Here is a 10491-nt window from a genome sequence, read left to right on the forward strand (position 1 = left end):
AATAGTTTATGATTGGATAGAGGTCCATAGCTAATGAGCAGAACCTGCTCTCATTGGATATGGAAGAGTGAAGGGTAGTCAGAGCCATTAATGATTAGCAGTGGACGCTAGGAACAACACTGAAAAACCTGATCCGGAATAAAGCTGGCTGGCATCTTTTTGGCAATGTTTACAATGCTGCAGTGCCAGGCTGGCAGTCTCCCCTGCTTATTGGAATGGGTTGGGGAGTCTGAGCACCTTGACTACTGATGAACTGTGAGCCTTGGTTTCTCCTATTTTAGTGAGAACTCAGCATGGGGAGATCAGCCAAACAGTGACCCATTAGGAATGTGTGCGCCCACAGCTTGGGAGAAGACAGGTGTGTGGGAAGGGGACCACTCTAGGTTCAGAGGCCAGAGGAGTGCAGTGTTATTTCTATTTTGGAGGGGAAAGTTGGAGGGGGGGGGAAATGCTGAGGTTATGAACATTCACACTCATTTCCTAGTGTAAACAAGCCCTTCACTTCCCTGCAAGTGAACCCCTAGATTCCTCTGCTAACAGTTACTTCCCACCTTTCATGTGCCTGATGCAATGCTGTCCCTCATTGTTCTTGCTGCTCTGGGGCTGTCTAGAGCCTCTTGTCAGAGGGACAAAAGCCAGGAGGATGACACTGAGGAGGTTGTTGGAGTTCTGGGATCACATAGGGACTCCCTGGATCCCTTTTGTGTGACTGGGTGGATGGAGAGTTAATAGATCAGTCCCTTTTGGAGATCAGACATTGATGTTTGAAACAACAGTGAAAATCCATACCCTGCCCCCAAGTGTCCCATATCAAAGCCTTGGTTTGACTTGCATCTTCCTATCCCCAGGCAGTCATTTCCTGTAAAGTGGATTTCGAGTATTGGATCAGAGTGTGTTTTAGAGCTGAATGTTTCCCAAGCTTGCTAGTGAGGGTGGGATTTTCAGAGGGCTGACTGACGGGGGGCTGCTGACTTGTATGGACCATCCCTGGGCAACTCATTCTGTTAGGCCCCTTGGCAAATCTTACCCCAGGTTGCTGCTGGGGCTTCACTGTGTGGAAGGACCCAACAATGGTAACTGCCATTTGGAGGTTTGTTGCCAATTTAAGGCTGTTCTTGTGCCTTACTCTGCCTTTGCTTTTCCTTGTCAGGCCCGGGTGAGAGACCTTGAGGATCAGTGCCGCAGCCAAACAGAACAGTTCAGTCTCCTCTCTCAGGAACTCAAACACTTCCGACTACAAACAGGAAAGATTGACCTTCTCACCTCCACGTTGGTGACTTGTGATCTTCCACTTGCTCCCTGTTCTTCCACCCCGCAGCCACAGGGTGGTCATTGGGAGAAGGGTAATTACTGGAAATGCTGATAGGTGTTTTGATCGTGACTACATTGTCTGTTGGCTTTCCTGGCTGTAGATTTCCCTGTATCCCCCTAGAAAATAGAAACATTTGGGACAAATACCGGCAGTTTTTTAAATCTTTCTGATGCCTTTCTTGAAAAACCTATGAACAATTGTCTGAGATCTGTTGTGTTTTGGAACTACATATATTTAACATTTCAGTTGTTAAAACCAACTGGTAAGTTATGGAAGATTCTGAGTCTTTAAGAGATACTTAACATATTTGACCATGAGAGGGTACATCATGAAGCACTAGTATAAATGAACCTGTAGAAAGTGATTATATAATACTCTACCATATTACTTGAAAACTTGTCTGTAGCTGTTCTAACAATGTTACCTGAGAGTGAGGGGTGAATATGCATTGACTTGAGTGCTTCCCTGTAGGGCATGAGAAAGCATTGCTCAGCTGAGCTCCATAGTATAATAGAGGCTCTAGGCCAGCTTATTTGTTCCTTCAGGTGGGACAAATTAATGAGCATATGACTGTAACAAGAAAGCTGAGAATTCCCCCAGCAAGGGGAGAGGGGACCCTGATCTATCGGTGTAAAGCCAACATAGCCAGCTCCTGATCCAACTGCCCCCATTTCCCTCCCTGACATACACATTAGGTATGGGATGGCATGCACCTATACTTCACCAGTTTTTGACTGGTGTGTGGTTACCTTGGGACTGTGAGGGTATAAGTTATTTCACCCTTAGGACTGGGGCAGAAAAGTCCACAGGACCAGAGAGCTATAATGAGCTCCCTAGGAGATTTCCTAACTCCTATGCAGATAGGATCTGTCCTATGATAGCATGTAGGACTGAAGATTTCGTTCTCCCTCCCTTAGACCAGTTTCATCCTATGACTTCAGTGGAGCTGCCCCTGAGTGACAGGAGTGTGAGAAGGATCAGGGCCAAGATCCCCTTCACAACTTGTAATTTGGAGAGGCCCTTGTGAGGCCTCTTTCAGCCCTACTTTCCTATGGTCCTGTGAACTGTGTCTCTGGACAGCTCCTCTCAAGATAGCCCGACTATGCTAAAGACAGCAGAGTGCTCACAGCTGCTCTTGTTTGCTCTTCCTTCTGCTTGGAGTAACCAGTGAAATGCCTGGTTTCAGATCCTGATGTTGCCCCTGCATCTCCTGCTCTTCAGTGCAGTAAGACAACTAATGATGAAGGGACTGCGGAGTTGGAGCCGTTACCTCAGATCTCTGACCCCGCACCTAGCGTCACCAAAATTCCACTCCCAAGCGCTGCTGCCTCACAGAAGCCGGCCAAGAAAATGGAGTCCCAATCAAGCTCTTCAAAATCAGAATCAATGCAGAACAGTCCAAAGTCCTGCCCCACTCCAGAGGTCAGTGTTGGCTGTTGCTTTTGGTGTCCCTATTTATTAGCCACTGGAGGGTAAGACAACAGTGGTATCATATTTACTAGTACTGCATTGCTACACTTATGACTGCCTGTTAAAACCTGTATCCAAGAACTAGAGAAATCGATGAAGAAAACTTGCAGAAAGTTGTTGCAGAAGTTTGCACTTTCTTCACTTGGCCATATTCTGTGGTGGGCTTTTGTGCAGATTATGGGCGACTGGTGCCGCCTTAGTCAGAGGGGCCATGTGCCCCCTGGGCGATCAGTCAATGACTGGGCAAGCAGGGGGGCTCCCCCCCATGGCCGATCTTGCCCACAACCAGTCCCACCGACCGAGGTGGCTGGTGCTTGCAGGGGGAGGCGAGGGGAGGCACCGGTGCTCCTGGCTCCCCCCCTGCCCATTGCCCAAGCGACGACCACAGCCAGTCACGGGCTGCACTGGCACTTTCAAGGGGTGCGTGTGCACCCCTGTGCACCCCCTATGCATCGCCACTGGTGCAGATCATTGCACTCTGAAAAGAAAAGAGTCAGAGTAGAGCTCTGTGAAATGGCATATAAGTTTCCTGAGTTCCATGGAGAGTTTTTTTTTTTTTTTTTTATGCATTTATTTTGTTTCTGGGACAGAGCCCTGACTATTTTTTGTTTGCTCTCACCTTCTCTGGCTCCTCAACTCTTGTAGTGCAGGCTGTTCAGCTGCTTCAGCAGGAGGTTGTGGAGAGCACTTCTCTTCGGGATCTGCTGCAGCTTAGTATTCGGAGCACTCTGGGAAGCACCGTGACCATGTAGGCGGGCTCCCCATGTGGTTGTCCCTAATATGTCCTCCATAGGAGATCTGTATTGAGCAGATTTTTGGTGTTGGGAGGTGGAACTGGAGCTTGCTCCATCCACTTCATGCATCGGCCTGGTATTACAGTGCTTCCCGGAGCGGTGCAATAAACCAAAAAAAAAAAAAACCAAACCTCTCTTGGGCTGTGGCTGAGGAGAGCCTCCCACTCAGGTCTTCCATTTTCTGGTCAAGTGTGTAAAATGTTCCTCTGCTATGCAGAAGACAGTAGTAACTCCTCTGGCCATGCTTTTGAATGAACAGTGACTATGTATTCTATGTACTTTGCTGGGTTCAGTGGGTTTGTATATGCTGCATCCCCACCATTGCTGGGACTATGAGCATTCCCTACCCATCTTCTCCCCCTCGCACATACCAGGTCTGGAAATGTGATGGTGAAGCTGCTCTGGAATATCCCTAGCAGCTGCTCTCAGGAACATCATAGACCAAGAGCTTTGAAGTGCCTGTGGAGAGATCTAGGAATACAGTATAACCTCATAAATCCAGCATCTTTGGGACCTAGCAGCTGCTGGAAATTTGAAAATCCTGGGTTTTTGAAATGTAAGAAAAGTGCATAGTCTGGTGGTGCCTGGCCGGCTGGTTGCAGGGTGGGAGGCTTGCACACAGCGGCTGCTATCGCCATCCACCACCCCGTGCTGCTGCTACTACTCCTTCCCCCTGCCCATGCGACCGGCCACTGGGGGTACACTGGTCAAAAAAGGTTGAAAACCCCTGATGTAGTCTATTTTTTTAAAGTGTCAGATTTTTGAGAATTCCGGAATTTTGAAAACTGGATTTATGAGGTTATACTGTGCTCTTTTTTCCAGGCGAGTGCCTAACCCAGCTTCTAAAGAGACTGGCTTCTCTTTATGTGCTTTCTGTCTGCTTCCACATATCTTTACTTCTTGGCTGCCTACCAAGCCGGCTTCAAGAGGATAGTCTTTGTAGGCTTGCCTAGCCCATGGCATGCTGCTTTGGGTACCTTGCAGAGCAAGTGTGAGTTGTAGGTGCAAACCCCCTCAGAAAGGGAGTTGGAACCTGAACCTCTTGCTTCCTGGGCAAGAGACCCAATCAGAGAAGTGAAAGGTAGATGGGTTCTCTTCCATCACAGCATTTCTCTGAATAAAGTTTTGGAGGCTTACACAGAGTGAATATGCTGTAGCAGGCAGATTCAGAGTTAGATGGCTTAGTAACTGTAGTGGAACCATTTTGCGCATATACAGTTGGCCAAGCCTAGTCTTATAGAGTGGAATCTGATGTAAATTCTGTGGAAGTGATATTAAATACTATTTTTACATCTTGGTGACACAATAGGATTTGGCTGAGACTTGGACATATAGTAGACAAATTTTGCTCTAATTTTGCTCCATAAAGTTTTTATTACTTCTGTGTTATAGTTCTTCTGTAGTAATTTACTCAGGGAAGTCTTTCCTATTTTTATATCAGTGCAGTATAAATAGCACTCAGAAATCTTTTTTTGCCTGCAGTTTTTGGAGACCTTAGGTTGTCCTGCTTTCATATTGTCAAGCTTTGCTCTCTAATTCTAGCGTAGAAAGTTACTTTTTTCAAGGAAAGCTGGATTTTCTTGGCATCCTATGACTCCAGGAGCTAGAACTTTAAGAACATTAAATATTGTAAACCTTGTGATAAAATTGTGAGACTTAACAGCTACATTTAGGTACTCTCTGACACGCACACACTAGAAAAACATGGCATATATGTAGATTGGTATGACAAGTTGTAATGTTGGAGAAATTCTCAGATTGTATAATTACAGACTGTGCCATAATGTTGTATATGCACAAGGGGGTTGGCACTTAAAGACATCCATTGTACGTTAATTTTGGCATTTTGTGACTTTTGTGTAACATATCTTATACACTAAAAAGTGGATTACAAAGAAAAGAAGAGAAGGAGCTTCATGTTTCAGGGGTTGAGAGCTGTCCTGGTTTACAAGAGATTCTAAGTTGGCAGTTTTCATGCTAGAGGAGTTCATGGAAAACTTTGCATTGCTCCTTAGTGAGGGGGTTTTCTTGCCAAATTGCAGATGTTGAGCCTTGGTTCTTTTGCTGTTCAAAGCAAAACATTTGCAAGCATTTGTGTTCTGTGGTGGGAGCAGTGTATCAAATACACTTGTCTTGTTTCACTGCCCTTAGATTCAGGAAGAGCTGACCTGATTTTCCTCAGAAATATCAGAGATCACATCTTTTTCACAGAAGAGTCTTAAAGTTCCAGACTTTTGAAACCAGGATTGGCAAGACTGGCCTACTCAGTTACCTAGGGGCTTTCCCACTCCAACCAGTCACATTCCCAGGAAGTCCTAAAGCAGGTAGGAGCCAGAGAAGTGCAGCCATGCTGATTAAGGCCAGTGAGCAAATGAAACGGGAGAACACCCTGACGATTTAAGGTGCATACACCCACACATAGATTTCCTAGCCCAAGCACCCTACCAAAGATCAAGGCCCATGAGGAACTGCGGGCTCCTGAGCCATCTTTGCGTAACAACACAAGCTGGATTTCTCTCTGGCCAGTGCCAGACAGGGAGAGGCCCAGTTCTTTGCACTGATGCCCAGAGCTTTGGAGAATTATCCCTGTAAGGGGCAGGTCTCTAGGGAAGAACCTATCTTTTACTTTCTCCTGTTTGTGGGATGTTTACCTTTTCCTAGTCTAAGAGAGAAGTTACTAGCCTTAGAATAGGAATGAAAAGTGATAATACCATATTTACTCAAAAACATGATGACCCTGATTATGAGACACCCCCCCACCCCAGTAATTAGATCTTATGCATGGAAAACGTACATATTTGTTCCCCTCTCACTGCTACAGCAGGGAAAATAAATCTAGGGGAGGGGGCCAGGTAGGTCTTTGCTTTCTGCCTCCCCTCAACTTTTTCCCCTGGTAGCCCCTTCCTACTCTTCTTACTGTCAGACCCTGCTCTCCCTGGCTACATGGAAGTGAACAGCAAATCTGAAAACAATAAACCTGAACTTAAACATGGCTTTAGTGATTTGCATATACTACCCATGCACCTAGTTTATCCAGAATTAATGCATGTTACCTTTTTTTTAAACTGTTGCACGTTTTAGCACAAGTACTCCATAAACACACTTTTGAACAGCACTTTGACACCTACTTATATGTTACTTTTTTGTTTTTGTAAAAATATATATCTGTATATATGAGGTTATATATATCTACACTCTGAGTATCACTCCACAAAGAAAACAATAACCTGTTACAAAAACCATGCCCGTGCACCCGTACAAAGGTCTGCTGGCCACCTGGACCCAGTACAATATCTGCCCCATGTGCTACATACACACCAACCAGACCAGGCAACCCCTTCCTTTCATCCCCACCCCACTTGCGGGATCACAGACTCAGTTCATCTGTTGTCCATGTCACTTGCTCCAGCTCCTGCTAGAAGACCCACTGCTGCTGGCGCTGTTGCTGTCCTCGGTTCCATTTGTATCTTCCTCTTCCTCACTAGGGGGAAATTGGAAGATCCTGTGCTACGTGTCTCTGTCCCAGGTGGCTTTGGCCATGTCCTCTGCATCCTCCACTACTGATTTTCTGGTAGTAGGACTGGAGCTTGCTCAAAGCCATTTTCATACAGCCTACCACCTCTACATCCATGTGCCTGTACAACAGGAGGTTTCTGGCTTTCCACAGGACGCTCCTGACGCAGGACGCAAACTGGTCAAGATGGGTCGCTGGGTTCCCCTGGTGTTTGGCGAGGTGTCTGTACAGCACCGCTTCTCTGGTTAGCTGGTTGACACTGATCAGCACTTCGCAGAGCTGCTTCACCCTGTTCCATATCTTCTTGGTGCAGGTGCAGAGCCAGGGGGGGTGGTTGATTGTCTTGGTTGCTCCATGGCAGTTGGGTCTCCCCAGCTGACCCTCTGTATGCCTCTGGGCCCTCGCTGGCAGGGCTCGGTGGGTTATATGTTACAAACTATGCATGATATTGGTCCAAAGCCAAAGGCTCGTGATTTGATGCATACATCATTGGGCTGGGCCACACCAGTGTCAACAGCATTTCAAGCCATGGTGACCTCATTGCTCAGTATGTGTGTGTACTTCAGATACCCCCCCCACAAAGGAGCCATATCTTAATTAGACCCCACGTTTGACTTAACAAGAACACCTGGTCCTGGTTCTAAGTCCTGGGATGCTCCAAAAATGTATATGCAGATGAGGCGCAGGACAACGTGATTCATCTTCACCTCATGGAGGGGCTATACTAATCATATGTGCCAGGTTGAGAGAGGGGCCAGCAGCGATTCTGGGTGGAACTATATGCAGTGTCGTGGAACAACTGGAAAAAGAGTCATCAGTGGGGAGGACTGCACTTAATGGGCACTACCATGTGTCTTATTCAGATGGACTGCACTAACTTATTTTTGTGGTAGATTCCCATCAGCATATTTCCCAATGTGGGCCATGTGTTTTATAGTCATGCTCAGTGTTGGCTGCACGTAGTCAACTTCATAGTTGGTTTCCATTGCTGAGCACATGCTGCTTTTGGTAGCAGTTTAATGATAGACAGTGTATTTAGTGAGTTTTTGTTGTGCGTGATTTTAAGATGAGGGGGCTTTTTTCCCCTTGCCAATTAGCTAGTCTTAGTTGTACCTCTGAACACCCCAGGGAATGTACACTTGCATTAATGTGTGTTTCACGGGAAGTGACATTGTGCATCAGATGGCATTTAATTTTGACACAGAGGAGGACCTGTACTTTCTCAGCAAAGTTAGACCCACAAGCCTTGCTTTTTTTCAGAGCTTTCAGCACAGAAATCAGTTGCACATTGAATACAGTACAGACAATTGAATTTGAAATCAGAAAGAAAATCCAGGACACCTGAAAGATTCCGAAATGGCAGTGTGGACTTGGCAGATCCCACCCTGAAGGACAGGCTAAATTTTAGGTACCTGGAACACTGCATTGAAAACAGCTTGAAAACAAGGCTGTCTAGAGCTAGAGATCGCAGCTGGTGTGATCCATGCAGTTAGTTCAGAACAGAAAGTTTGCAGGGTATCTCACATTGCTCCAAGATAAACACTATGAACGTACTATTCTGGAAAAGATGCCACTGAACTCTGTCAAAGATTAACTGAGGCAGCTGAAGTAATTAAAGGAGTGCATGGAATTTCCTGGTATGTACAGTGGATCTACATTTAAAAATTGTATTTGCATCAGAGAAAGCAGAGTCTGCTCTAAATACCAACCTGAACTGGTTTCAAGTTAGGCTTTGCAGTGTGGCTTGACAAGTCGCTGGTAAAGTGAAAATATCAGAGCTGACCCAAAATCCTTATTCTGTTTAGCTGCTGAATTTGCACAGGGAAAAATTGCACTATCTTTCTATTGTAATATGGCATCAAAATCTACAGAGCTGCTTGAAGGATTAACAAATGCTACAGACCCTTAATCAGCTAAAGAAGTAAGATGTATTGGCTACTGAATGAGCAGAGTAGTAAGCCCATCCGTCACCTAACAGCTGAAATGACTACTCTCACAAAGACCAGGGGCAGGGGAGGGTTCCCCTAGCAGTTGTTCCGGTTTCCAAGGCATTGTCAAAGTCAGTGATAACTGATAAGGGAATTCCAGTAAGTCTTAGTCACCTTAGAGGTAGAAGAGAATTTGGGCCTAGGTGTCTGGTAAATTTTGAAGTCCTGGAGATAAGCACATGTCTGTCCCCACTCTTCTTGCCTTAATAGAACAATTTTCACAGATAGGATAAACCATTTTCTGTTACCACATACAATATAGTGATTTGATGCAATCAGGCAGCTTTGCACCAGCTGAGAATAGGATTTCACTTGCTGCACTGCTGTTGGGATCGTTCTGTTTCTTTGATCTGTCACAGCTGCCCCTGATCCTTATTCTTGTCTGTTTGGTAGGTGGACACTGCAAGTGAAATGGAAGAACTGGATGTTGATAGCGTCTCTCTAATTCCAGAGCCAGGGAACCAAGGCCCTGCAAAACTCCAGGTCTTCTTAGCTCGATACAGGTACCGCACGATGGACAACGCTCAGGGGCAGACCAATTGCCATATTTGGCATCAGGAAAGAATTTTACTCCATGGTCGGATTGGTATGGAGTTATGGGGGTTTTAGCCTTCCTCTATAGTGTGGGGGGTGGGGTGGCTCTCTTCGTTGGATCTTTTGTGTGCATTTTAACCCTTGCAGGAGCAGGGCACTGATCATCATTGTCCCGCTGCTTTATCCATGGCAGGTGAGGGTGTTATGCCTTGTGTCAGGGTTGGCTGTGTAGATTTACTAGCAGGTTAAACAAGAATTTTATATAGGATGGTTTGGATAGGGATGATCCTGTTTCAGGCAGAGGGTTGGACTAGATGACCTCTAGGTGTCCCTTCCAGCTCTATTTTTCTGATTCTAATGTCCTTAATATTGTCTAGGGGATTTAGGCAGAATCTGAGGGATCGTAGGATGTTTGGCATAGTCTCAAATTTTGGGACAGGTTATTCCAAAATTGTCTATTCTGATCTTTCTCTGTGCATCTAACACCACCCACTGTTGGAGATGAGATACTAGGCTAGCTGGATCATGGGTCTGATCCGTTCTAGGGGTTCCTATGGCCCTTAGTAAATGCACAGATAATGCTTCCAGATGCACACAAGCACCATTGGAAGCATGGCTTGCTGAGTCAGGAGCATGGAGTAAAAATTTCCTTTTGAAAAACTTTTAAAGAAGATTGCGGCTCTTTCATTTTCTTTAATTGTAAAAATCCTTGCATTTTGCAAAAATTTCAAGTTTTTATTTGAAAAATTGAAAATTGGAAAATTATTAGTTCAAACCCTGAAACTTCCAATTTTTGCAACAAAATTTTTGGCTTGGGCTAATGTTTTTATGATTTAATGTATTCAATAAAAAATTGGAAGACCCCCCCCCCCCCAAAAA

General features: G+C 45.4%; 1 protein-coding gene across 8 annotated transcripts in view; it reads left to right on the plus strand.

Annotated features, from left to right (window-relative positions):
- TSPOAP1 (TSPO associated protein 1) overlaps positions 1-10491 on the plus strand; it is a 253233-nt gene that overhangs the window by 143964 nt on the left and 98778 nt on the right. For all 8 annotated transcript variants that reach the window (XM_019507394.1, XM_019507550.1, XM_019507335.1 and 5 more), the window contains exons 12-14: positions 1151-1343; positions 2499-2734; positions 9472-9581. In XM_019507394.1, the coding sequence (XP_019362939.1) occupies positions 1151-1343; positions 2499-2734; positions 9472-9581 (539 nt within the window). The remainder of the gene's footprint in view (positions 1-1150; positions 1344-2498; positions 2735-9471; positions 9582-10491) is intronic.

The sequence above is a fragment of the Gavialis gangeticus genome, unplaced genomic scaffold, assembly GCF_001723915.1.
Source record: "Gavialis gangeticus isolate Ggan-Ray unplaced genomic scaffold, GavGan_comp1, whole genome shotgun sequence".
In the NCBI taxonomy this organism is placed as follows: domain Eukaryota; kingdom Metazoa; phylum Chordata; order Crocodylia; family Gavialidae; genus Gavialis; species Gavialis gangeticus.